The 27590-nt window shown below is 37.0% G+C and overlaps 5 protein-coding genes and 1 long non-coding RNA gene across 12 annotated transcripts in view; 3 read left to right on the top strand and 3 right to left on the bottom strand.

The window, feature by feature from the left end:
• mtg (mind the gap) overlaps nt 1-12360 on the top strand; it is a 44709-nt gene extending 32349 nt beyond the window's left edge. For 3 of the 5 annotated variants that reach the window (XM_036373290.2, XM_070107728.1, XM_036373291.2), the window contains exons 3-8: nt 5430-5552; nt 8571-8710; nt 9786-10067; nt 10136-10606; nt 11114-11269; nt 11335-12360. In XM_036373290.2, coding sequence (XP_036229183.2) covers nt 5430-5552; nt 8571-8710; nt 9786-10067; nt 10136-10606; nt 11114-11269; nt 11335-11943 — 1781 coding nt within the window. In that variant the 3' untranslated portion in view covers nt 11944-12360. The remainder of the gene's footprint in view (nt 1-5429; nt 5553-8570; nt 8711-9785; nt 10068-10135; nt 10607-11113; nt 11270-11334) is intronic. The other 2 variants (XM_014230017.3, XM_070107731.1) reach the window with 1 other exon arrangement.
• Nucleotides 12361-13392: 1032 nt separating this feature from the next.
• LOC106614338 (POU domain, class 6, transcription factor 2) lies at nt 13393-16900 on the bottom strand. 3 transcript variants are annotated; one of them, XM_036373294.2, is made up of 3 exons: nt 16134-16900; nt 14608-14700; nt 13393-14535 (listed from the first exon to the last, which is right to left on the bottom strand). In XM_036373294.2, the coding sequence occupies exons 2-3, from the start codon at nt 14648-14650 to the stop codon at nt 13505-13507; spliced, it is 1074 nt and encodes a 357-aa protein (XP_036229187.2). In that variant the 5' UTR covers nt 14651-14700; nt 16134-16900; the 3' UTR covers nt 13393-13504. The 3 variants fall into 3 exon arrangements, with proteins under 3 accessions (XP_036229187.2, XP_014085505.3, XP_069963818.1); XM_014230030.3 differs by having other exon boundaries at nt 13393-14553; nt 16065-16898; XM_070107717.1 differs by having other exon boundaries at nt 13393-14553; nt 16134-16898.
• A 978-nt stretch (nt 16901-17878) lies between these two features.
• On the bottom strand, nt 17879-18242 carry LOC138857575 (uncharacterized). The gene is made up of 2 exons (XR_011396700.1): nt 18126-18242; nt 17879-18067 (listed from the first exon to the last, which is right to left on the bottom strand). It is a non-coding gene; the product is annotated as an uncharacterized lncRNA (long non-coding RNA).
• A 1633-nt stretch (nt 18243-19875) lies between these two features.
• LOC106614331 (uncharacterized protein CG45076) lies at nt 19876-22241 on the top strand. Its single transcript, XM_014230022.3, has 2 exons — nt 19876-20199; nt 20267-22241. The coding sequence occupies exons 1-2, from the start codon at nt 20119-20121 to the stop codon at nt 21017-21019; spliced, it is 834 nt and encodes a 277-aa protein (XP_014085497.2). The 5' UTR covers nt 19876-20118; the 3' UTR covers nt 21020-22241.
• LOC106614328 (uncharacterized protein CG45076) lies at nt 22158-23264 on the bottom strand. Its single transcript, XM_014230019.3, has 2 exons — nt 23120-23264; nt 22158-23060 (listed from the first exon to the last, which is right to left on the bottom strand). Exons 1-2 carry the CDS (start codon nt 23198-23200, stop codon nt 22299-22301), a joined length of 843 nt encoding a protein of 280 aa, XP_014085494.3. The 5' UTR covers nt 23201-23264; the 3' UTR covers nt 22158-22298.
• A 918-nt stretch (nt 23265-24182) lies between these two features.
• Nucleotides 24183-25437, top strand: LOC106614332 (tol-Pal system protein TolA). Its single transcript, XM_014230023.3, has 2 exons — nt 24183-24388; nt 24456-25437. The coding sequence occupies exons 1-2, from the start codon at nt 24311-24313 to the stop codon at nt 25242-25244; spliced, it is 867 nt and encodes a 288-aa protein (XP_014085498.2). The 5' UTR covers nt 24183-24310; the 3' UTR covers nt 25245-25437.
• Nucleotides 25438-27590: the final 2153 nt, after the last annotated feature.

The following is a 27590-nucleotide window of genomic DNA, read 5'->3' as shown; positions in this document are numbered from 1 at the left end:
CTTATAAAAAAGCTTTCCTCAGGAAAACTTCAGATTGATATGTAAAATCGATTCAACTCGTCACGGTGATCATTTATATATGTATATATTTTATAGGGTCGCCGAAGTTTCCTTCTGTGCATTACAAACTTAATATACCTTGGTCAGGGTATAAATAGCTCATAGGAAAACTCTTAAAGGGTCGTTCAAGTATTACATAACGCATTTTCTCGCTTTGCGCTTCATTCAAATGTAAACATCAATATAAAATCATGTTACGTAACAATAATCAGAGCAGCTTTCAGAACTACGCCAAGTCAGGTACTAAACGTCATCTTAGATTTACTACCAACATACCAACCGACAGTGAAGGCAGCTCTTAGACTTAGAGAATCACCCTATTATGTAATAAGAGGCATTCTCTGATATTTAGTAAGTTCCCGTTTCTACCCAATACCACGGCTGTTCGAAATCCTATAGAATTGAAAAAGTTTAGCGATGACAACAAATACAAGCGCGTCATACTTAACACAGTCGTATACAGAAGTACATTTCGTCGCTGTTCTGTATAAGGTGCAAATCATATTATATATAGAATAATTGTGTATCGTTTACGGCGGATTTGTGGTTGCGATTTTTTTCCAATTTTAATTGTGCTTGGACTTTGCGTGTTACAACACTGAATTCTGTTACAATTACATTTTTAACGCAAATTAAATTTCATGTTTTGTTTGTGAAAAAAAAACACATTGAAGTGGTTGATATAATTCGTTTTATTATGGTGAGTTAGAAATTTGAAGACTAATTTCAAGTGCATTTTATGATAGTTAATTTTTTGAAAACATTTTTTCCAAAGTCAATTTTATGTAGTTAGTTGAATTGACAATATCAACGACAACAGCGAAATAGGAGTTGATTGAATTTATTGCCGTTTTCTTTGCATGCGGTTGGTTTGTTGCAACTTTCAACGAAAATTGAATTGACAACATTAATTTCTACAACTTTCCTTAGATTTTATTCACATTTTGTTCAAATTCTTCAATAAAATTTAAATACTATTAGCATTGTTAATAAATTGTATTTTCTATTGAACGAATTTCGACCACTGGCGATCTTAGTGTTATATAAATGTTCTATTTTTTTACATGATAAAAGAACAACCCAACTCATTTGCAATATCCATTACTGAGCTTAACAAAATTGACCGATTCTTTATAATTAGTAGAAAAACTTGATTTAAAATAAAACTATTAAAAACGAAAAATAAACATTGCCTGGGCAACTCTCACTTTTGAATTGTTTCATTGTTTTCTGATTAGAAGGCAACATTGTGAGAAAAGAACACGCAACTTTGACAGCCCTACCATAGAGCAGAATAAAAAAAAACACTATAACTCTCGGTTTCGAGTGGTAAAAACGCTGAATGCTTTCGATTCTATTCAAAAAATTAGTTAAAAAAAAAAAAGTTGACAGCTCATAAGAGTATCAAATGATACTATCTAAATAGCTATAAATACCGTTTCACTTATTACAATGTCTCATAAGTTGTTAAATTTATCTAATTATATAGTTGAATAGCTATGTATATATATTTATTGTTATAGCCATTTTGTAGTAACTATAATATTTTGTTTGTTTAGATTCCACTCAAAAGATTTTTTGTTGTTGATAAATTAACCAGAAAGATAAGTACCACAACTTACCCACAAATACAATAATAAAATCCAAAAATAATACTAGCTTACTTAACTAAGTTATCAAATTAACAAAACTGCGATCATCAGCGAGTTATTCCATTTTAAGTGCCCGGCACGATGACACCAATTAACAGCTTTTAGAATGGCGTCAAAAACAGTTATAATAAAGTTAAATGTAAATTTTGTTTACAGCAACATTAAGTGCTTCCATGTCATTGTAATGATTAGTACTTGTGATCATTTGCTGTAATGTAGTGTAACATTTACGAGGGTCTATTTATTTGTTTTTGTTTGATTTTGTTTTTCCACTGTTTCTACTCTTAAACTGGCATGCGACGCCCCGATATGATCAACCAAGGTCCCCCTGATTTGTTGCTTTAATTTTGGCTTTTTGAACCCTTATCTCTAATATTAATGTCTGGGTGGAATACACTGTAAAAAAAAAAATAATGAAAAAAATGAATATTGCAGAGTTGTTGTTTTCTAACAGCAGTTGTTTTTTTTAAGTGGTGTCATGGGTTTCCTCCAGCTAAAAATGCCCTATTTTTTCATATAAAAATTTAAATATTTTATTAAAAGCTTTGATTATTCCAAAGATACATATTTTACAAAGATTTAGTCAAATTTTCCAAGGAATTTTCACATTAACTTCGACCTCACCGAAGCACCTTCGCAGGTGCATTTTTTAAAGCAAAAAAATAATATAAAAAGATTTTGAGCTTGATTTTAATCGATCAGTTGACTGGAAACTAAATGCTATAATAGTCCGAAATAAAAAGGTTTTCCATATAAGGACTGGAGTTTGATCAATCAGTTTGGGCAGCTTTATCTAATATGGGTCCGATATCGGCGATTCCGACAACTGAGTAGCTACTTGGGAAGAAAAGGACGTCTGTACTGAAAGACTAGTTCGCATATCGCATATATGTGTACAGAAGAACGGAAGCTTTATAGACTCTCCAATATTTCCTACTGGGTGTTACAAACTTCATGGCAAAATAATATAACCAGTTCAGGCTATAAAAAGTTTTTCCACAATAATCAATTCCAAGCCTTCAAGGCCCTTTTGCATTAAGTGTAAATCGCTTTAGCCATGTCCGTCTGCTCTATAAACCCTTGACTTGTCGACCGATAATAAAACGTATGAAGTCAAGTCACAGGACAAAGGAGACCAAAACTCTTTTCTTTATTTGTTTCGTTCAAGTAAGCTATGTTCTAATAAGGGAATCTGTAGGTTCTCTTTTGAGTTGCTCACATTTCAATAAGGGTTTTTTTTATCTCACTCATCTTATCTTAACTCATTAAACCAAAAATTTGTCACATCACTGTCATATGTAAATTACTCTTTAGGTTTGCAAACAGATGCCGTACTTTGGATTGAAAAAATCACTATTTTTGAACCTTTTTTAAATGCAACTTTTTGCTGTAAATCTTTGAGAGACAATTGGCAAAAGCATACTGTAAATGAATGTCAAACAAATGTGTTTACTTTGACAGTTGGGTTGTAATGCGTTTTCGCATATATTTGGCAAGCTTTTAGTTATTTCAAAACTTCCGCTCGGTTGTGAAATTTGCAAATTAATTGCATTACTTAAAATATGTCATAATTGAACTGAAGCAAATCAATTAAAATCGTCTATTTTAATTTAACTGCATGCAAATGTGACTTCTCCACCTTTTTTTTGGCAACGCTAACAGCAACATACTAACCCCGTTTGGCACCACACGACATGCCAAGCCACGCACTTGCACACCTTAAAAATTTTACACATGCCGTGACAGTCCAAGTTCAGTGTGTCGTCTGGGCAAAGCACATCAAACCGTTAGGGACCAGCGTTTATTTTAAACTACCATCACAGACATACCTATCTACATACTTTTGTATATAAATAATTGCAATGCGCTTCCGCTATGAATTTATGTAGGAACCTACATTTTAATGCCTGTATGTATGTGCATGTGTAGGTCCATTCGAATGAACACACGTTTTTTTAAACTTTCGCAACACTTTGGCAGCGAATGTCACTAATTCGCTTGTTGTTTGTGTCAGTGGTTTTCAATTAAACATAAACATATGTATGTACATTTATCTGATGCTCTTGGGAGTATCTTTGGAGGATTTAAGACTACTAATTAACTGTCAGTTAAGACGCCACAAACACATTTACAGCCAACTCTGGCTCCGGCTTCGGCTCTGTAATACATAACGCGACCGGTGTCAGTTGAGCTGTTTGTTTAACCGTTATACAGATAATGAATAGCCTACGCCCTTCACTTGGAATTTCCGTACGTGTTGGCGAATCTATCAGCAATGCCGATCGGCGTGTTGTTTTATTTCTGAACTTCGTTGAAGGTGACACGTTCGCCGAGCTGATGCATCTTTGTGTGATTTACGACACTTCAAATCCCCAGAAAAGATATTGAAGCTTTGAAAGCTTCGTAGATTACCGATAGGCAATAAAAAGGGCATGCTCGTAAATGTGGTGTAAAATATTCCAAAAATATTTTTGTATAATTTTGCCTAATTTAGAATTCTTGGACGGACAAAACCCACGTTCGTTGTGGTTATTGATAGACATACTCCATAAACGACAAAGAGACTGATAGACACACAAAATTGTAAAATCAGATTATACTAGACTACACTAGACAGAAAAACAGACCGCACTGTTAGATTGTTTTTTGGTATCACCACCGGAATAGATAGACTTTATAGAGAAAGACTTCTAAACTACTTGTAGACTGCTCAAACATATAATAATAAACTGATTAAACAGAAAAATATACTATACTTTATACCTCGAATAAAAACCGTAGAATATGTGGTATTTTCTCTTTGTTGGTGTCCATCTTTGCACGTGCTCAAACAACACTGTGTGAAGCAATCATAAAACGAACTAAGAAAATTTTTTGACAAAAAATTTTAAAGCACACACCACCCGACTGTACTTATACAATACAAAACAAAACAAGATACATATTACTGAAATCATCTATTGGAAAAACAATGGCATTCTTTTTATTAGACCTAATATTACTTATAGGCTTAGAACCAGGTTTTAGTCTCGATGTATAGAAGCCAGTACACAATATTCCTTACCAGAAATGATCTGGAGTGTATATCAGTTTGGGTTTAGTTACCTTGTACTACACGTTATGGACGGAACTTTATCATCTATGTTCCGCTAACACAATTTTCTATTTGTCAGCGTTTAGTTGTTTTTGACATTTCATGCTTTCGTAGGTAACTCATAGTAGAACGAAGGTAATGTTATATATGTATATGATACCTGAGCGTTAACGCAAAGCTTCGGCTGATTTCGGTTATGTAATAATTTCAAGCACTTTTCGCAGAGATCAATGGTATTGCGATATAGTAAATGAACTAAAATTCACTGTACATGTAATCGGTTGAAGGTTTATTATTTTTATATTTTGCATGTCAATTATCAATAAATCATCGCAAAAACAACACAGAAAATTTCCAACTCCTCATATCATCTCACTGAAATGCATAATTTCCTTCAAAAAGGATTTTAAACAAATTAAATGTATCCTTCATATCCTTTTATCAATCCCAGATCTTGTCATCTCTCCAACAACACTCACAACAACAAAACTCTCACATCGTCTCAACAACTAACATTCCATACAAAATCATCATGCTTATCAAATCCGCTTTCTTCTCAAACTAGAAACAAAAAAAAATTTTCTGTATAAAAAAACATATCCTTTTTCTGTGTTTGTTTTTAGGATTGGCTTGCGGGACATGCGTTTTTGAATCTGAATTTGGTTTCATACTCAATTGTAACTTCAAAAAGTCTGGACTATTTCGTGTAAGGAATTTGGGCGGCCTAAAAGCACATTTTGGTTTAGGTAAATGCAACAACAACAAGAAAATATAATATATTTAATAAAAAATAATAAAAATAGCTAGTCTATTGCAAAACAAAACAAATTAAACATGAGCATTTTAAATGACCGAAAATGAATGCACATTGTGGAATGATAGTTTTTTTCACACAAAATTATTTCTTACTTTTCCCATAATGAAAAATTAGCGAAATCCGACGAATAAATATTTATTTGCATCTCTATGAATAGCAGTAAACTAAAACAAGTAAGGAAGGGCAAAATAGTTTGTGAGATATAGGATTTGCTCTAATAGTGGACAGTGTCCGTTTCGTACAGACAGTCATATGAAGGACTTCTTTACTATGTTGGGTGCAAAATTAAATGCTTCTGACGTATTTTTTTAATGAGTTATCACACTTTTAGTAGTTTTCAACATAACCGTAATATGTCAAGTGGGTTATCAACCATTTTCGCACTGTATGATGAAAGACTTATTCTCAGTAAATTGATTTGTCCTCCATACTTTGCTATCCTGTACCAATGTTTTCGGTTAACGGCATTTTGTGGGAGTGACAATGGCGACCGTCTTATGGTGACAAGTTTCATCAAAATATCTCAATTTTGCACAGAAAAACAGTCACTCGGAATTTAACTCGACTGGCGAGAGTATTAATTTATCTTATCAAACTAGAGCATTAAATTTCGAACACTTAGTTCCCCTTAGGTTGGCACTAATATACACAAATACTATGGATAGTTTATAAATAGGTATTTAATTCAGTCATAAATAATAGTATCAAAAAAGATCTTAAGACAACTTAAGGTCGATATTTTGGTTTTAAGTAAAATTCTGCACACGTTCTTTATATATGATATATCGTGAATTTATGCATACGTTTATAACGAAATTTTCAAGCCAAGATACAATGCCACATCGGGTATAATTTTGATATAATAAACTCTATTAATGAATTACGATTTAACCATATTTAACATAATGCCATATATTTTTGAACTAACCACTATATAACAAAATTAAATCGAACAGAGTTAATGAAACATTTATCAAGTTTGAATCGCAAGCTGATGATTTGGTTAATTTTGTTGACTAGAGTAAACTAATCGTGCGATATCTCTTTGATCGTTTATTTTAAGCGCGCCGCGGCGAGACATTTAGCAGCCACAATTGTCGTTTTGGAAGAAAATAAAAAGGCGTCGTTAATCTATCAATGCGAATACTCATAGAAGTGCGTAGGGCAATTTGTAAATATTGAAAAATTTGGTTTTTAGTCAACAATTTCATAATAAACTCGCCATAAAAAAAAGTTTTGAACCAATCGAAATTTTCCTACGTACTTCTATACAAAATTCAATTCTCAAAATAATCTAAAAATTTGAAGTCGGTCGAATAAAAATTTGTCAAAGTTATTTGTCTCGCCCATTTGAAAAAAAGTGTACTGAGAAAAACGCGTTTGAAGTTTCACATATAACTGAGCCGGAGGTGGGCCTACTATACACGCTTAAAGTCGTTTGAAAACATTTTTTTTGCAACAAATCAATTTGAAATTTATTTTTTCGATTATAAAGCATAGTTTAAGTGAAAAGAAGAACGATTTTTTGAAAATTCTGCAGTGGTCATACCCCTTAGAGTGGGTATGTTATAGTGGAAAAATATATTTTCATTTAGTTGTATCAGTTAGTTCATTTATACCAGCTTTTCTTAATGTTTGCAATACTCTGAACAAGTTAAGCAGTACTATTTCTTTAGTAATAAAAAATAATCAGATTGACATTGTTTTACTGTTAGCCAAAAATTCGATGGATGGTATTAAGGTCGAATAGTTTTCTAATGTTATATTTTTGATATTTTTGCTTTTATCATCAAATTATGCGATATGTTATCGACACTAATGTCTAACTTAAACGAGATTTCATGGTCTAGTGGTTGTTGTTATTGCGGCAAAAAAGCAATCGGTTAGTATTGAAAACCATTTGTGAAACTCTGCTTTGTAGCAATTTGGAGACCTACAACAAATTGGAAGTTCTTGGTGTACTTTATTTTTTTTCTAAATATTGTGTTTTTTATTTTTCTATTTTGCATTTTTCTTCACATTGTTTTCATTTGCAAATAAAGTTTTGTAAATCCACGGCTCTAAAGAGTCTTACTAATACTATAAATATATGAAGTAGTGAACTCAATAACTTGCACCTGCCTGCATAACCCGCAGAGGCGTTATATGTATCAAGGCATGACTGTATTCCTAATTTCTTAATTAACATGTTATGTTTGCTTGTAAAAATAACTACAGCGCTCACTCTGTTAACAATAATAATAAACATGCGTTAAACTTTTCACAGTTAGCAAAAATATACGTGAGCATTTAAAATTTTAACAAAATCATTAGAAAAGCTGCTGGTTGCAAGAATTAGCTGGCAAGGTACACAAAATTTTAAAACACCAAAATCAGATTAAAATCGACGTTAAACCAATAATAAATATACATATATATATATATATAAGAAATAATTATGTATTTATGCCAATGTCAATGACATTATGCATCAAAAACAACAAAAAATACAGTACACACATGAAGTCTTATAATAAAAAACAACGCGAATCTGTAGTTAAAAGCAAGCGAAAAGTGAAAAATCAACGGCGAGCATGAAGCAATTGTGGCGACCGACCGACTGGCCGCGCACGCTTGCGTCGTGCAAATCGTCAAAAGCTCACCAGCAGCGTGAAGTGTGTAGCGATAGCTGCTAATGAGTGCAATCTGCTCACCTTGCTTGCAAGTTGCCATTTCCGACTGCTGTGCTTCAAGCGCTTACATTAATTTCGAGGCGAAAAAACTACATGCAGATTGCTAAAATACTAAAACAGTTAATTAACTAAAAATTATTATGCTTTTCTTTTTAATTAAAACAAAATTATTATTTTTTGTATATAAGAAATTTAAAAACATTTAATTATTAAATATAATTTTAAATATAATAATTATTAATATTTTTAATTATCAATTTATTTTTTGTTTTTAGGTTTCAGTTTAGGCGATGAACTAGGCTTCGCTGAATCGCTCGGCAATGTTGAGGGTGAACCGGAGCGACGACGCGCCATTAGCTATAAAAATGGGCCACCACCAAGCGCTGCAGGTGTAATGCCTGTTACACAACAGCCGGTAAGTCGAACGTTATAAATGTTGCCAAGGCATAGATTTTGTTGTGGTCAGCTGTAGCTTTAGCGGGAGAATATTTCTTGTTACTGCTTTTCGCTTCTAAGACACCTCAACTCAATAAAAAATACCTTAATCGACTTAGAAGTTCTCTTTGTATTTTTTTAAAATAAAAATAAATATATAGTAACACCGCTGCTATAATTTTCTTTTTTATTGCTGCTGTATACTCCACCAGATTTTTTCTACCAACGAAAGCGTTCCTCTGTCTTCACTATCCCTATCATTTTTGCAGAATCCCATAAATACTACGTAGACACCAGCGAGTTTCCCCCTCAAATGTAAATGGCCTCTACATTTCAGCGTTTCATATGAGTGTAAAGCGAATATGAGAAAGTGTATGATCATTTTTATTGAAATACATAAAAGTTCACCAGATTGACCAGAGCAGTTCAGATCGGACACCCGAAATTCATTATCTTTTAATTTTATACTGAGAAAAGCTATAGGACGAGTTGCTCCGTCTATTCTTTTTTAGCCCGTCACATAAGTTTGCGCGTCATTACAAATCGAAATTTCGCCAAACATTCCAAGGCGAACTAAATTCTTTTACCGATGGTCTTCAATGCCACAGAATACATTCTAAAATATTGATCTTGATCAAAGATCATCAACATTATTTTGAAAAATATAACCTACATTCGAAGAAAAAAGGAAACATACGGGCTTAAAATCAGAAGTTAATAAGCCTAAGAAAGAATTACATATGTTTCTATACAAGCTCAAAAAAGGTATACCGAAATATTCAAAAGCGTTGAGGTTAAAAGCCTTTATGATTTACCTAACCTAAGTGAATCCGACTTCGTGCTCATACAGACCAGACCCAATACAACATCATTCTCCAAAAGAATTTATAAGGAATATTTTTGGTTTTCGATTTATGGAGTACGTCATTGCTGTCTCGGTGAACCTTGTGCTCATATCTCAAAAGTGTATACATAATAATATGTATTTCCTATTATTATTCGAAGAAAATAGGTATTTACGCAAACTAACTAACATTATTTTCTCTCCCTATCAGCCAGTACAGCATCCCATACCCGAGAAGCGCATTGGCGCGCGTGCCTCTGCTAATTACAACGTCGCTTACAGAGAAAATCTTAAACGTCAGATAGCGCCTACACAACTAATGACAGAAGCAAGGCCTTTACCGTTAGGTGTACCAGCATTCCGACCCATACCGAAAACAGCAACTGTGCCCATAGCGCAAATTGCTCAACGACGTACGAATATCGCAGTGGACTCACCAAATCCCCGAGTACGTCACAACAACAAGTTGGTGGAGAGTTACTCCGATCCAATAGTGAGTGCAGCAAGATTTCCCTCTTACTGAGCTTCAATTTGTATTATTTATTTATTTGAATGTCACAGACTTCCAATCGTACTTTTCACGTCGCGAATCCTTCTGTCTCGCAACCGCTTGCTGTACCCGCCTTCCAGGCAATGCCTAATTCGGTCGCACGTCTCGCTGCCGTTACAAAGTCCCTCACCAACGCAGAGGAACGGATTATGCATGGACACCCAAATTATTTGCAGTTCGAAGAACCGAAGTTCGATTTGAAGGATGTGACGGTGGAGGAACTAGCTTCGGCGGCCAATGTCAGCGTGGACACAATCAAGCATGCAATTTACGTACGCGAACAACAAATGAAAGCCGAGCACCGTGCTATGTTGGCGGCCAAGTTGCGTCAAGAATTTGTACGTACCTCGACGACAGCACGTACCACGACAACGACAACGCCAGCACCGTTAGCAGTACCAGCGATGAAAGCACCGGTGATGAATTGGGCGCAACCGCAGAACGAACTTGAGAATGTGGCTTTCGAGAGTAAGATGTCGAAGGTAAGTAAAACCGATGCCGGTGGAACAGTTATAGTTGTTATTGTAAAGTATAGAACGCTAAACTTTGTTCAGACAGAAACATTTTTAAAGGGTTTTATCGGTGTTCTCGTCACAATATCCAGATATTTATTATTCCAAAAGATACTTGAATCCCCTTGGTTAAAGTAGCTGATTCAGCTTCCCAAAACTCTGACTTTCCGCTACTTGCCTGTATGAAGAAAGGTCTTGATTGACCCTTGACTAATTTTGCTCTACTCTCTCTGTCCAAAAGGGTGGTTTTTGATCAAAAAGTAAATCCCCAATAACCGCACGCTGGAATCCAATATAACGATAAATATTTTGGTTAGGATAATGAAGGTTATAAGACCGTGAAAAGGGGTTTTATAGAGATTAATTTGTAATCTGACCACGAGGGAGAACTAAAGATGTTAAATATTTATTGAGAAAAAACCCAACATCTGATGATACCGAAGGAGTTAAAAAATATTATAAATTTCTTTCGCATAGGTCATGAATGCACCACGCGAATACTATCCAGTTGGTTATGACAAGAACTTCGATGATAACTTTAAATCGAAAGTTGATCTGCCACCGACGAGTTTCTCATGCGGGAAACAGAAGCATTTCCCAGGACTGTATGCCGATACGGATCTTGGTTGCATGGTAAGAAACAACGCTACTAACTAATACAACAATCAGACTCCCAATATAGTATATTTCTTGTTCAGGTGTTCCATGTTTGTGCGCTTACCGATGATGGGCTCGTACGCAAATCATTTCTCTGTCCAGAGAGCACACTCTTCGATCAAACAATCTTGAAATGCAACTGGTGGTTCTATGTGGACTGCAGTGCCAGCAAAAGTGTCTATGATTCCAATATACCGATCTCTAAAAGTTATCAGCTCATGAAATCGCTCACTTACTTCTCCAAATACAGCCAAAATGCTGACAATGAAAGCGGTAATGGCGGTTTGGACATACAAACACTCAAAGATTCCATGGCTGAGGAAGAGAATGTTAGAGCAGGACGCGTGGACAGCGATGATATACGTGTGTCGAACAAAGCGCGCAGTTTTGCTATACAAGTTGAAGATACAACCACTACAGCGGCGGAGAAAGCGCAAAGCGATGCTATAAGCCCTACTTTGGAGACACGTAGAGTCGAATTAAACAACGAAATAACAACGATGACAAGTGACTTGCCAGAGATCACCACCGCAGTGGATGTAATCACACCGCAACCTGTTTACGATCATCTGGCTGAGCTGAAGGCGAAGTTGGACAGCATCAAGGCGGCAAATAGTCAGACTACAACACAAGAAACGAATGAAGCTTGATTTTGGGGGGGGTTGAGCGCTTGGTAGCGCTACGCAGGGATTTAAATTACTAAGTTAGCGGAAGTGGCGAGTTGGTGGTGCAACGGTTGCATTATATGAAGTCGAGTTAAAGGAAGCCGCCAAGTGTGAGTTTCTCAACACTATTTGTAGGTCGTTAAGTAAATATGTCATTCCTAAATAGTCATTGTGCACATTCGAGAAATTGAGAGAAAAATATACAAATAATTGAAATCAAATTGTGGGGTATGATTGTTGCACCAGCTTAATGTTAAGTTATCAGCATAGTTCAATCCGTAATTTAAGTCACACAACAATATAAGAAAAAAATAAAAAATCTGTATGTGTGGGAGATTTTGGATATATAATACATTTGTACAAATGTACAACTACATGTAATGTAACTTATTTATTATTTTTGTTTTTGTTTTTTAATAAAAATATATATAACAAATTGTGTTTGTGAGTTTCGTAAAGAAAAACAGTGAACTGGGTTGGGGTAAATGTTAAACTCTCGTTTACATGCCACATTTGGGAGCACAACAAAGGAATAAGCTATACAAGTAGAACTCGAAAAAAAGTTATTCTTTTGATATTTTTATCCGGTACATATTTGAAAATGACAGCAAACATCTGTTTTTCTATAGATCGACAATAACCAATTTGGTTTGTATCAAAGATTGAAAATTTTTTTGCGCCAGCAATGACGAACACTAAAAGGCCATTTTCTGTGAACTCTTCGAATAATTCGTGTATCAGTACCAAGTTCGTTCAAAATAAGGCTGAGTTAATGGATGACTTTAAGACCCTTCCTGAGATTTAAGCACTTACCCTGATGGCGGGGTGATAAAACTCGCCGTGAGTCGCTGACTGTACGCTCAAGACTAGGTAAGGATTATTCGGCCTCTGTATCAATTGCAGCAAGCTACTTCGTGTTGAGACTTCCGTGCGAACGTGGCTATCGTACCGAAGCCTAAGTTAAAATTTACATGAATTCTTAAGACAGCCTGTAAATGTGACTGTTGTTTGCGACTTTGTTTAGATAATTGAAACTTTAAAATTCAGATGTAATCAAGAGACGATAAACGCTGCGGATGTTGTGACCGATATTAAACAATGGAATCCTTACTTATTTGATTGAACTATTTGAAGAACTTATTTACTTAAAAAGTTCGAAAGAATATCCAAAGATTTGCCGTTATTGGAATTATTGAGAGTATCTGTATCACAACGACCAAGACCTTTAAAGCGAATCTCGATGGTTTCCCTCGCTACGAAAACATTAGAATAGCAATAAAGTCGGATGTGCCAAATTTACTCATCTTGATAAATCGGCTATTCGGTGAATTTACCTAACGCAGGCAATATTTAGTAGACAAATGAGAATTTAGGATGAACCATTCAAATCATTTTATTTGCTAAATCTGCAGACTGGTAAATTATTTGCCTCTGTTGTTTGATAAATAATCTTTTATTAGGTACATGTGGAATTGAGTTAATACGAAAAGTTTTAAAAATTACAAACTAAGATCTAATATTATTACTCTGCCTTCGCACACACCATTTATTTCTTCTTATGTGCAAGTACTTGCGTCCCTCCAGCGGCGCCATGATGCACGGAGTCCACAGCAAGCACCGTGCCCACATTGTAGTCGCTCTTATCATGCGTATCCACACTCACCGATTCGCTGAGCTCCACGTTCGCATGAACTGCGGCATCGTTAGCGTTGATTTGCGCTTCTTGCGCTGACGATGTGGCCTTTTCTGCCGCCTCCTTGGTCTCCTCGTAATCCAAACGCGCCGTGTAGAGTTGCGATTCTATTTGTTCCAACTTCGATTTAGCCTGTGACACCATATCGATTTGTGAAGCCAATTCGGCAGCTGCCTCAGAAGCTGCCCTCTGTGTTAGCTCTGCGGCAGATTGTGCATTGTTAAGCGTCGCCGTTAGCACCGAGACGTGATTAATGGCCTGTTGTGCGGCATATTGTGCCGTCTTGGCGGAACGTTTCGCCTGTTGCAGTTGCGACAATTCCCCTTCCAAGTTTTTGTGTTCGTCTACATTTTGATCTTCGAGTCGTCGTAGAAGTACCTCCTTACCTTTTAGCACAGCCACTGCGGTACCAGCAGCTTGTGCGGCCGCCTGTGCTAGCGTACTCTTCGCCACGTAGGCGGCTTGTTTGCCGGCAGCATTTTGGCTAGCAACTGCGGAGTTTGCCTGATCGGCGGAACCTTTGGCAATACTACGCAGACCATTGTCATTGAGAAATTTCGAAGAGGTGGGGGCACTGTGCACATTGGAGTGTGAAAGTGTTTGTGTGGGCTTAAAATCGGTTTCGTAGTGCTCTATTTCTGACTGAGAGTGATAATCATGCTCGTTAATGTCTTCGTATGGATATGGTTCGTGTTCCACCCGATGGGACGCAGCAGTAGCCGGAGATGGTTGTGGCTGTGGTTGAGGTGGAGGTGGCGGATAAGGTTGAGATTGAGATTGAGAGTGTGATTGAGATTGAGAGTGTGGTGGCAGTGGAGGTGGTACATTTAAATAGCTTCCTGTGCGCTTTACTTTGCGTGACCTAACGGCGAAAAATGTGCTCGCTGACAATACCGAGGGAACTGCGTATGAAAACTATTTGTATTATTTTTCTAAACTAACTGCAAAGCACTTACCGAGTAGCAGTAGCACGGTGGTAGCAATATAAAGGCGTGACATCTTTGTTGATGAAAACTTTAATACAGATTATGGAAAATTTCGGTCACAATCTGAAAAAAATGAATATGATCTTCCTCAGTGCAAATAATATGTCTGATCTATATGTGTGTAAATATTTGAAGGAAGATGGATGTTAACAAAAGAATACTTTCAGGTACAACAAGCAAAGTTGGAAATTATCAAAATATCCAGTCCAGTTAAAACTAAATGATATAATGATTCAAAGAGCCGTATATGGCGGTTCTCGGCAACCATAAGAGATGCGATATTTTTAACGTCCAACGCTGTCAACCCAAAGGAAAGCATTGGTATCTATAAAAAATGTTTCTCCGTCGACTTCCATACATTTTATCCAGAACATGAAACAAGTCTTTGTCTAATATTTTCCAAATATTCATGTAAGGAGCTATTGAAAAGGTTTATAGTAACCTAATTGGTAAGCAACAAAAAAAAACAGATTTAATGGTCTAGGTATCTAGTAATTCAACAAGAGTGTGGACCTCACGAGGTCATTGATAAAAACTAAAATAATATACCGAACCGACGAGTTATTCTTTGCCATGTCTAAATGTGATGTATAAAAAAAAGACGGCATTGATCTGAATTCTAACTTTGTGGCTCCATTCTGCTTCACTTTCTTAAAAACAAAATGTGTGATGAGCATTTTCTATGTCTATAAAGCTCTTACGGCATTTTAAGGTGTGTTCTGAGTTACATACTGTCAAATTAGATAAACGAGTTCAACGAGCTGGTTTTTACGAGGGTAGAAATGTATAAAACTCAAAGATTGTATTGAAAAAAATTGTTATTTACAAGTATTGCAGTATTGTTATTGTAGAAAATAAGCGCTAAAACTCTCTACTCGAGTTTCCAAACTAAATAAAAAACATTTTTTTCGAATACACTTCGCACCGTGGCACCTTCGAGTTTATTTCTGTAATAAAAAAACTCAAAAGAATACATACGCTGTTCGAAGCTTGTTTAAAACTTGATGCGACTTATTTTGTCCAATAAATATAGGACATATGCCTATAATATAATACCAGAAGAAGGCGACGCTGAGCTGAGCTCCAAGTAATGATTTAATCATAAATTAAAGTTGAATATATTTCTGTATAGAGGTTCACAAACTTCAAAGCAGGACATGGTTTCAAGCTCGACTAAGCTCAAAATAATTTGCTTCAGAGCGTATTGGCGCCATTACAAAGCTTCTGAAAAAATTAGTAAGCTTTTGTCGCCGACTAAAAACTTATTTATTTGTCGGAAAGCATCAAGACAACCACTACAAATTGGAAAAGAAGCTGGATAGAACAACTCGACGAGGCGTAAAAGTGACCTATGTAATAATTTTTGGTATAATTTTCTTTCAAGAAGTTTTGGGATTACTCTCATGTGAACACATCAAAATAAATACCGCATGAAGGAAACTGCAGTGTTTCATCAACCGTTTGAAAACTGAAGTTACTGCTGCTCGTTTACAAACCTCAACGCCTTCCAATGTTGTTTTCATAAATGTTTATTGTGAATTTAATTTTGCAAAACACTTCCTAGTATTTGATTCATATTTCGCTTAAATGGATCTCTGTATCACTGCACTGGATTTTTATTATTAATTACAGCAAACAATGCTTTCTTATTTGATTTCCGTACAGTTTTTGCAAATGAGTCCTTAGCAGTTATTTCCTGTAAAAGATTTACTTCCCGTTTGAGCAACGCGCGTGCAAAGTTTTTATACGCGTCCTGATGCTGTCAATATCTAATTGCAACTGATTAAACGCGCGTACAGTTGCTCGCAAAAATAACAAATACTGCGCATGCGTTAACTCTCCGATGTGAACGTATGCGAATTATCGAATAATTTTGTTGTAACAAATTTCTACAGTTTTTTTTTTCTTTTCCAAAATTTAAATGCGAATTCAATGTCGTCAGGCGTACAAGTCCAAGGTGATGTTGGTGGAATGGGTTGCCGAAAGCCTGGCGTGTGGGGTTATGTAGTAGTTGGACGCTTTTACTTTTCAGGAAAAACCACTTTCAACTTCGTTTGCAATCTCACGCGCACATATGTATGTATGCATGTATATCCGGAATGAACCTGTGTGAACGGAACTTGAACGCGCCGCAGCAACACCAGGAGTTCGCGCAATAGTTACAATTTGATATGTGGAAGCAATATAATGGTTGTAAGTGCAGTTGTTGTCAACACGCGCGTTGCCTGCTATCGATTTTAAGCCGCACGCGAATACGTTCAGTGGCAAACATGTTGCGCATGCGCGCCCAGCAATCATATTTATAAAGTTGTTGCCGCACCGCAGAGTGACTGAAAAGGCTAGAAATTTGTGTATAGGCATGTATATCCCAAACGTAAGCAGCCGTTGCACTCGCTGGCCGGTCATGAACGTTTGTCTGCTGACCAGCATCTTCGATTGCGCGTGTTGTAATTGTTTTTGTTGCATTTCTTCAGCTCTGTCATAATAACTGAGTTCAGACGTGTGACTGTCTAACTTTCTGTTGCATGCATTTTATTAGCAATGCATGACTCTCGGCGCGGTTGGTGTTGCTGACCACTAAGTCGGATGAAAGTGCAAGATCGTTTTTGTTACTTTGTTTTCTTTCGTAACTCGCCTTGCGATCTTTGCTTTTATTATATTTTTCTCATGCACTCGTTTTTATGATGCAGAAATTCACTTCTCTAGAAAATTCCACTTCAATGGCGATCCATTCAATGCCGTTGCAGTGATTTGCGAATGAGATTACGGTACGAGGGCAGTTCAGTGAATTGTGCGTTTTTGATTACAAAATCTCTGTCAGCGTTTTTTCCACGACTAAGACTTGTAGTATTTTAAAAATATATTATAGGAAATGATCATACCATTCGGTCGAAATATTTTATTATAATATTTATGATTTGAAAAGTAAATGTAATCGTTCCCATCACCGCCGGTTATACGAGTATATAACCGTTGTCCCTTTAAGATTCACATCTGACAAAAAATTGATCTGACTATTCGTAGAGCTTTCGTCGAGCTTTTTTTTCCGTTGATTTGATACTAACCGATAGATCAATGGCCTTGCTGATGGCGAAGACCGCCAAGATAAACCACTGCCCGTTTAATAATACTTCATCATTAGATATGTACTTCGGCTGTCCATTGATCTTATATCTCTTATCAAGAATTTTTTAGTTCCAATATAGTATGTTGTAGAAGGCTGTCTCACCGGGGACATTATTAAAATCAGTCAATTGGTTATTATGTCAAACATGTGGAATGAATGGAACATGATTTTATTTAAACTTATATAGCTTTAGTAAACAATATGGACTTAGCAATTACTTCTCGTAATAGGTCATTGTATTACTTGGCTGACAGTGTAACATTTAAACACTTTAAGTTTCAGTCATGTTCCATCATTTTTGCGCTGTAAATTACTAAGTTAATGACTAAGCAATGAGTATTTTTTATTGTTTGGTATTTACTTCACTTTATCAATTCTTGTTTAGTTAGGAATTTCCAGCAAATATTTATATTTTGAGCATGTTAAAAAAGTTACAGTAATAGCGCTCGATGCAAGCATTCTCCTTAAGACAGATGGCGCTTTCCCTAAAGTGAAGAGAAAAGTTCAATTCATATAAGTTTAACTCTCTTTCAAATGATTGAGAATTATAGTGGCCGTTTATGGCATCTAGAACAGCAAACCACCGATTACACAATAAACTTGACTATTGCGACAACTACATCTTAAAGCAGGGAAAGAGAATTGCATTAAAGTAAAAGGTAATTACATGAACAACCCTATAATTGAGTTGAATCTGCTATAAACGAATAAATTTTGAAAAATTAGTTCTTGCTTCTCTAAAAATAGATCTGAAGGCTCATCTCAAATAATTTTAATCCATTGGTAAATATTGTATATAGGGCGAACCGAAGCTCTATTTACAAAGTTCAAAAGCCACACTGCCATTACATTATTCAGAGCAACATGTTACCAAAAGCTGAATATTCGAAGAAAACTTCATGAACTAAAAGGGATTTAAGATAGATACAGAATTTCGTGGGCACATGTTCTATAGTAACCCGGCAGTTTTAGAACTTCTAGTTAATGCGTAAAGCTAGAGTTTAAAAACTCCAAATTACAAATGTTGAAATAATACTGATCCTTTTGGCAATGAGGATGTATAGCCCTTTCTAGACAGACAAAATGAACACTCTAAAGTCGACCATAGTTCTCCAGCTGACGCTTGTAGGATGCTAGAGATGCTTGACGCTTTACGTGTTATCGACCACTATCGTATTCGGCCTAACGACGAACTGTTTGCGATGAACCACGCCCTTACATTGTCTAGCGAAGAAACATCCAGCAGCTGCCCTGGCTTGGTAATGATGAATGAAAAAAGACGTTTGATGCGAGAGTTGGTGGTAAAAGCGGTAGAGGTAGACCGTATCTCTAGTGCAGTAACCGAGTAGAAAAGCAGTGATGATGATAATGACCAAATATCTTCTACTTTTACGAAAGAGTAACTTCGTAGGGTTCATCACAGATCACTTACCGCTCAGAACTTACTTTCAGAAACTCTGTAAAGTGGAATAGGCAGAATGAAGAGCATACGCGGTGAATGATGAAACGTTAGAGCATTTGCGCCCAGTGTTCAGCCGGTGTATCTACCACGGCTCCCAATTCCAATCTAATTGTTAAATGGTGTTTAGGTGGCTGTCGCTTGGTAGAAATAAGTGCGTAATAATAGCTTAAATGCATTTGATAGATATTGGACATCTCTTTTTAAACAAGAAACATGCATTAATTATTATAAATATTTCCAAAAAGCATTGTCGCTGCAAGGCTGTTCTTCTGTCATAGGTGCTTTTCACTCACAATAGCTCCCGAAAGAGTCGTGCATATTTTCTTTGAGACCACAAAAACCATGGCCAACATCTCTGTCTCTGCAAGTTCTATTACAAAGTGTTATTCTTAAGCCAAACCATTGTTAGTGTATTCTGTACTCAATGTGCCTTAATATAGTCAACTTGGAAGATTGAGAACGGACGGGCAATGCACTTGGATAATAGTAGTTAGGTAACTCCACTATCAGTAAATAAAATGATTATGAATATATTAGCACAATTCTTCTCTTGTCTTTATGGGTTGTAAACAACAATATACTATATTTTTTAATTCACACTAATTTACCGCGCGTTAAGAGTCAATTGTAACTCAAAGAATCATCTAAGTATATCAAACTTGCCTCATATACATTATTCTTTAGGTCCATAAGATATTTGTCACTTTGCAAACTTTATCAGAATTTGATGTTGGAATTTTAAAACGTCATATCAAAATCCAAGCAAAATAAATATAATTACCGCTGAAGTGATTTTAACGATCATCTGACAACTCCGCTAGGTAACCAACAACTTATGCAAAAGCAATAACTATGAAACAGTTTGAAGAATAGCTTCCGCAAAATATTGAAAATGCGTTCGATCATTTTCACATTGATCCTTTTAAACTGTAATTTTTTCATCGCGCAAAGTTTCGACAACAATCGTATACAGGTATGTGACCGCGTGTTAAAAGCTTAAACCACCTCACTAAATATTTGATATCCACAACGTATTTCAGGAGCAACACCGAAAGATGAAGCGAATGTTGCCGCGTTTGTACGCACAGTACTCAGAGGATTCCGGTGGCGAGCAAGAGGGCGGTGCAAACCGATCGGAAGGTGAGTGCAAGCAAAGCCCCATGATGGCAGGAAATGCGAAACAAAAGGCCACAAGCATCGCACAGAAAGCAGCTCAAGAGGCTAAAGCCGCGTCTGAAGCCCAGCAGGCGGCTGGCGAGGCCGCTGCACTTCAAGTGAAGGGACAACTAGCTGAGAAGGCTATGCAAGCTGCCAAAGCGGCCGAGGCTGCGCTCGCAGGCAAACAACAAATCGTACAGCAGTTGCAGCAGGAAGTGCGCGAAGCCGAGGCTGTCGTACAAGAAGAGAGTAGCTCACTACAGAATGCACAGCAGAATGTCAATGCTGCCGTCAGCTCGGCGCAGCAAGCACAATCGCAACTAAAAACGCTCACGAAGGCGGTGCAGACAGCGCAAGCGAACGTCGGCAACGCCGAACAGGCTGCGACTGGTGCACAGCAGGAGTTCGCCGAGAAGACGCAGCTGGTGGAGGCAGCTAAAATGCGTGTCGAACAGCTGTTGCGGCAATTGAGCTCCGCCCGACAGGATTTCAATAAGACAAAGGATGCGGCCATGAAAGCGGCTGCCGCTGCGCACGAGGCTAAGGTGAATGCATCACCGACTGGTCGTTGCCGTCGTATGATGCGTGTGCCTCGTAAGCGTCGGCTTGCCGTACCGCCGCAAACGAAGCAGTGATACATTTTCTTTCTATATATACATACATTTATATTTGTTAAAATGTTTATTTTAGAATTACTTTTTGTGAATCGATTAACTTGCAAAGACGTGCCTATTTTTATATCCACATATTTTTTGATATTCCTTAATAATAATATTTAAGAATGTCAATTTATTGAAAAAGGTTTTATAGGAAACCATAAACCAGGTTTGAAAAATATTTTTCAGCATCTGATATATAAGTCTTAATGACTTTCTTAATAATGTATATACCCAAAAAACTGGCTAATTTTAATGAGACTCCCAACTGATTTGCAGAATGTTCCATATTTTCACTGTAAACATCCGATTTATTCATTCTCATTGAAAATGATTGATGTAAGCTAGCAGCTAAAAACAAAAAACAAAAAAACAGGATCTGTATCCAATTTAAGTTTAGAATTTGTATGCAGTTCTCTAAAGAGAAGATCGCCGGAATTGCTCCAGTTTGCGAACTCGCCTAGGAAGTTTAGTTGGAAAGTCCGATTTACAACTTCGTAACATTAACAGTCTCTTTGACAGATCATCTAAACTTTCGTCTGGTTCTCTCGGTTTCGTAAAAACGATCCTCTCGGATTCGATTTTATCGACCTTTATTTGAAACCCTCAAAGGACTTTATACTACTTAGATCAACAGCTGGCGAACTGATTATACTTTTAATATTTCAATCTTTCTTCATCCATACTATATGCTTAAGTACATATAAAGTCATATGTATATTTTATAAAGATCAGTTTCTTTCCAAACCTTTCTAAAGAAAAGTTCTTGTAGACCAATCCAGTGCATCGTAAAGCCGTACTTTGCGCTTTACTCTCCCTACTCGAAACTAGATTCTTTAATAATTAATCTGTGTATACCTTGTTAGTGGCATTGCTTGGGTCGAACATTTTTTGCACAAGGATCCTTTTCAAATTGTATTAAAATGTGGAACAAATCCGATGCGAAATTGATTTCGAAATGGATTTGACAACTAGACTATGATGATCAATCAAGATGAAAAAATACACGCAATACGTCTAAAAGTATATGGTGAATTTTTAGGAAATGTTTACTGAACTATAAGTACAAGTCTAGTTTCCTTTACCCACCAGTCACTTCCGAGGAATTAAATACGTCTTTTATAACAACCGATGTATATATGTTCATTTATTTAATTGTATTGTAAAATATTGAAAAAATATAAAACCATTAAACAGAAAATGACGATTTCACAAAATTGAAATATATGTTTACAGGTGTCTAATGTTGTTATGAACTCTAATGACGTTGTCGCTGTGCTAGTCGTAAGTGTCGCTTTGCCATTATGCGATTACTTGGCGACGAGCGTCCACAACGATTACCGGGATTCGCATTCTGTTTGGCTTCGTGTGCTGCGGCAGCCGCCTTCATAGCGGCCTCCTTTGTCTTGCCAAAATCGTTGCGTGCCGAACTCAATTGACGCAACAATTGTTCCACACGACTCTTTGCGGCCTCCATTAGTTGCGTTTTCTCAGCTAAGTCCTGTTGTGCACCCTGTGCTGCCTGCTCTGCATTACCGACATTCACTTGTGCCATACTCACCGCCTTCGTGAGCGTCTTCAGCTGCTGTGCGGCATTTTGTGCGGCTTGCATGGCGGCGTTAACATTTTGTTGTGCATTTTGCAACGAGCTACTCTGCTCTTGCACCACCGCCTCGGCTTCACGCACTTCCTGCTGCAGTTGTTGTACGATTTGCTGCTTTCCCGCCAGTGCTGCTTCCGCTGCCTTTGCGGCAGCAACCGCCTTCTCGGCCAGTTGCGCCTTCACTTGCTGTGACGCTGCTTCACCGGCCGCTGCTTGTGCATCTGAAGCGGCTTTGGCCTCTTTGGCTGCTTTCTGTGCGATGTTGGTGGCTTTTTGCTTCGGATTACCCGAAGTGATGCCACTTTTCTTACACTCCTCGTTGCTATTGCTGCCTTCCGAGCCGCCGCTTCCACCCTCACCGGGCATGAGTTCGGCATAAAGATTTTGTAGCATGTGGCGCGCATTGCGGTGGTGCATCTGTAAACAAAGTGGTATAGGTGAGTTGACATCCATATTTTGGACTGCTATGTACGTACCCGCCTCTTGTTGTAACAGTGCTGTCCAACCGCCGAGTGCGCTGTTAAATAAATTAGTAAAAATATACAGAACAAATTCATATTTGTTTTTCAATAAAATAATTCTAATTTCAACATCAAGACGTTGACGGCTTTAGCAATGTGTTGGGAACGGTTGAAATTCGTAACAAGTAGAGAGTTTAAATTCGGGCGCGAAAGAGCATAAATGAGCTTGGTTTGTTGGTATGTTTCGTGAGTGGTATGTTTTGAGATGTCTCAACCGAATACAATATTCAACATTGTAATTTTTTCTAAAAGTGATAAAAGAGAAACGCTTTAAAATAGTATGTTTGGTGTTGGTATATAATTGAACCAGGTTTCCTCAGGTGTTGTTAAACAACATCGGTGGTTGTACAGCTTGTGTGTAAAGTTAAACCATTTTTAACCAAAGGAGAGTACTGATTCTTTTCCTATTAAGTCTTTTTCATAAACATAATCCTATTTGTATATTTTGTAAAGCTATATAAGGGGGCCATCCGATATATTATGCTTAAGAATTTACCAGGATTGAAAAGTAGGATATTTTGTATGGACCTCTGAACGCAAAGGCATTAAAGGAAACACGATAGCTGATCACTAGGTCAGGATAGTGACGACCACCAAGCCGATAAGACCGGAGGAAAGCTTTGCAGTGTGTTCACATATCAGCAAATTAGAGCTCCACAGTACACGCCAAAAATGACTGAACTTCGACAAACCAAGCTTGAATATTTTCTGAAAAAGTTTAGACAAGTTTCCAGTGTTTATAGAGACAAATTGGCTTTGAAGTGGTAAATAGATTGTAAGTCACAAAGTAGTACCACACAGAAGCTCCTAAAGATTCACTATCGAATTATCGACGATTTTTATAGCTATTCTAAGACACAGGATATCCTATCAAAATCCAAAACATTTACGACAGTTAATTTCTTATTTAATCCGAGAGCCGCAAATTTTTAGTAGCCTAAAGGCGTATATAGCATCGTATCAGTATTCTGTCATCATCAAAGTACTGTGCTTCTGGTAAAATTATTTAATAAAAATCTCAATAATTTTCAGATAGACGTTTTGACATCAGTCGATTTATAATTGAATACCGAAAGGAGAAATCAATATTGTTTATATTTTCTTAATTATATATACAAACATACAATATATGCAACCACCTAGTAGATGCATCTGAAAATATATTTTTTGCTCTTGATAATAGTTTCGTTACAGTTATTAACGGCGCGCGCCTACATTCGTCAGGTGGGTACCATAAAATTTCATATATCCAGTCAGATTTGTTAAGTTCACGTCTCTTTTCTGAAAACAGCCACATCGCAAGAATGCCAAACGAATGATTCCGAGCCTCTACACCGACTTCTCGCTCGCTAACGAAGTGGGCGATAGTGGTGGGAGCGGTGGAAGTGACAGCGGCAGTGGTAGCAATAGTGGTGGTGCCTCCGAAAAATGCAAGAACGAAATGAGTGCAGGCAGCGCCAAGCAGAAGGCTACCAATATAGCTCAGAAGGCAGCAAAGGAGGCTAAGGCCGCTTCAGATGCACAGCAAGCGGCCGGTGAAGCTGCCTCCATGCAAGTCAAGGCACAGCTGGCTGAGAAAGCTATAGCGGCGGCAAAAGCGGCAGAGGCTGCGCTTGCTGGCAAACAACAAATCGTACAACAACTGCAGAATGAGGTGCGCGAGGCTGAAGCAGTAGTACAGGAGCAGAGCACTTCTCTGCAAGACGCACAACAAAATGTCAATGCCGCCATGCAAGCGGCGCAGAATGCGGCCCAGCAGTTGAAGACACTCACCAAGGCAGTGGTTATGGCTCAGACAAATGTCGGTAATGCAGAGCAGGCAGCACAGGGCGCACAACAGGAGCAAGCTGAAAAGACACAGCTATTTGATGCCGCCAAGACGCGTGTCGAACAGTTGTTGGGTCAGTTGAACGCGGCACGCAATGATTATGGCAAGACGAAAGAGGCTGCAATGAAAGCGGCTGCTGCGGCTCACGAAGCCAAGCAGAATGCGAGCCCTGGTCGGTGTTATCGCTCTTTGGCTACAGCACGTTTATTGGCCAAGCGACATCGCTTGTTGGCACATAGGCAGCGACACTGAGTGACCTGTGATTTTGTGAATGAGCGTACCGTATATGCGAAGAATTCAAATAATAGCGCTTTCGATGACTTGTTTTTTAGTACATCCTTCTATATAATTGTTATTTCATATAATTTTTCCTTAATTAACTTAGTCATCACATCGACATAAAATTGTTTGATTTTCATAAAAACACACTTTGGTTTCCAATCAACACTTCGCTATGGAAGAAATCGTTTATCAATGAAAGTAGGATAAGCTTAAGTAGCCGAGTGCTTAGATGGTGAGGCAGCCATATTTTTTCTAGGTTAGGATATGTTAGGTTGAGAAGTCCTAATAGAGATCTCACTTGGACTTAACTGCGCCTCTTCTTCAGCGACTCCTACCTATCCTGAACTGATGCTATTCACTAATAAAACTAAAATACCTCAATTTCATCTTCCAACACTCGTTGATACTACAATTTCTCTATCACACACGGCAAAATATCTAGGAGCCAAGATTGGTACCAATTTTCAAGGATGCAGTTGAAGAAGGGGATAATTTCAGTGTGTCCCTGTTTAGACCCCAGCTTCCCTGAGCCTTAGAGTGACCTTCCACGGGTGCTATGTGTAAAATGGTATTAAGTGCTGTTGTTGGTGTAGTGCGCGGAGATGCTAATGAGTGCCGTTCTTTGGACACCTTCAAGCTTCTTAGCGAGTGTAGACTTTTCGAGGGTTTTTCCGAATGAAGGGAAAGGAGCATCTGGGATTTTATACCTCCTAGTAAATAAAACTATTTCAGTTTTAGTTGGGTTGATGGCTAAGCCGCTTCTATTCTCCCAGTTGGATACCACGTTAAAGTTGCCTTCGGTTACCGCGTAGACGGTCGTTAACAGCATGAAAATATTCGATTCGTATACAAAAATTGGTAAAATATTGCTCGCAGCTGGATATCAGGCAACCCTCTCAAGCTTTCGGAATCAGCAGTATCTTCTAGCAGGGAGACAGTCGATGTAGTGGTTGCCGAAAAGCGACTGCATATACCAGAATTCCGGAAAATGAAAAAGCTGATGATATTGCCAAAAGTGTTATATGTCTGGTTACTGAACCAGTACAGGCAATACGGAAGTCACTAAAAACGATATAGAATTAAATTTCCAAAAAGGCTAGCAGACGGATCAGGGCGAGATGAAATGTCTCAAGGACATGCAAGTTCGCCAAGATCATGTACAAGAGCCTCGAAGGAAAACACGCATGGTTTTTACTCACACGGTACTTCACTTTACCTCAGCTCAAATTAAACGGAACCTCCATCTGATACTACTAAGGACCAGTAGGTTTATGTATGGTGTGACAGCTGGCCAGTATAACCTTTGTTAGACTAACTTAAAGGAAAAGTTTACGTGAGAGTCCAGTGACTAAAAGCGCTTAAAAATAACAAAAAGTTGGAATGGTTGCCATCTGTTTCAATTTCTTTATTCACTTAACTTGATACATCAAATGAATTAAATGAATATAGGTCCTGCTTTGAGATTTAGGAAAGGCTCGTTGGTTGTGCAGAGTTACCATCTCTTTGAAAAAAATTAATTTAATGATATTAATAAGATAAATGAATTATTGCAATAACATATGGTTCTCAAACTAAAGCAGTTTAAGAGTATTTGACTTGAAATTTGCTTTTGAGAGGGGTTGCCATTGAATATCAAATTTGAAATTTATACTATACTGTAAAATATATGAAATATTACATTACGCGCATAAAAAAAGATTAAAAAGAAATTTTGGCCGGGTTGACATCTGTTTGAAGATTTCAATTAAAAAAGTATAAGATAAAAATAATAAAATACTTGTATGATGTTCAAATCGAAGAGCGTTTAGTCTGAAAATATGGCTCAGAGTTCTCGTAGGTGCAAAATGATTAACAACTAAGAAATTAATGAATTTCGCTTCATAAAACAGTATAGTTTTGCAACTTTAACTTGTTAAAGGTTGTTGCTCGTTTGAAATTATTAACAAATAGAAAATTGCATATAAGAATCTTTGTAAACTAAGAGATACAATATCCACAAGGCTTTCAACAAAAAGTCCAATTTATATTATTTGCAAAGAAAAAGTTTATTTTCTTTATTCACAATCGTTTTGCAAATTTCTTGTTTGCTTTTATATGATACTTAATAGTTGCTTTTGTTTTGTTATTGTTTCGTACAAATGATATATAAGTATGTATACATAACTTAGAACTTATAATATAATAAATCCATATTTTTAAATGTAAATTTTGTTTTTTAAGTTTTATTATTATTTTATTTTTTTTTTTTTTAATTTAGCATTTTCAGTTGCAGTTCGTTCGATTTCGTTTATTCTTTTTTTGTTTTTGTAAACTTTT

This window comes from Bactrocera oleae, chromosome 2 (assembly GCF_042242935.1).
Source record: "Bactrocera oleae isolate idBacOlea1 chromosome 2, idBacOlea1, whole genome shotgun sequence".
Lineage (NCBI taxonomy): Eukaryota > Metazoa > Arthropoda > Insecta > Diptera > Tephritidae > Bactrocera > Bactrocera oleae.
Note: the sequence above shows the minus strand (reverse complement) of the source record. Positions and strands in the feature narration are given on the sequence as shown.

What these genes read in the sequence shown, in the direction of transcription:
- LOC106614338 (XM_014230030.3), bottom strand. Translation starts at nt 14,650, where the DNA reads ATGTCACGCCTTTATATTGCTACCACCGTGCTACTGCTACTCG. An exon ending in CACCGTGCTACTGCTACTCG is followed by an intron (nt 14,554 to 14,607) that starts GTAAGTGCTTTG and finishes TTTCATACGCAG; the next exon opens with TTCCCTCGGTATTGTCAGCG.
- LOC106614331 (XM_014230022.3), top strand. Translation starts at nt 20,119, where the DNA reads ATGCGTTCGATCATTTTCACATTGATCCTTTTAAACTGTAATTTTTTC. An exon ending in TCGACAACAATCGTATACAG is followed by an intron (nt 20,200 to 20,266) that starts GTATGTGACCGC and finishes AACGTATTTCAG; the next exon opens with GAGCAACACCGAAAGATGAA.
- LOC106614328 (XM_014230019.3), bottom strand. Translation starts at nt 23,200, where the DNA reads ATGAATTTGTTCTGTATATTTTTACTAATTTATTTAACAGCGCACTCG. An exon ending in ACTGTTACAACAAGAGGCGG is followed by an intron (nt 23,061 to 23,119) that starts GTACGTACATAG and finishes CTTTGTTTACAG; the next exon opens with ATGCACCACCGCAATGCGCG.
- LOC106614332 (XM_014230023.3), top strand. Translation starts at nt 24,311, where the DNA reads ATGCATCTGAAAATATATTTTTTGCTCTTGATAATAGTTTCGTTACAG. An exon ending in CGCGCGCCTACATTCGTCAG is followed by an intron (nt 24,389 to 24,455) that starts GTGGGTACCATA and finishes TTCTGAAAACAG; the next exon opens with CCACATCGCAAGAATGCCAA.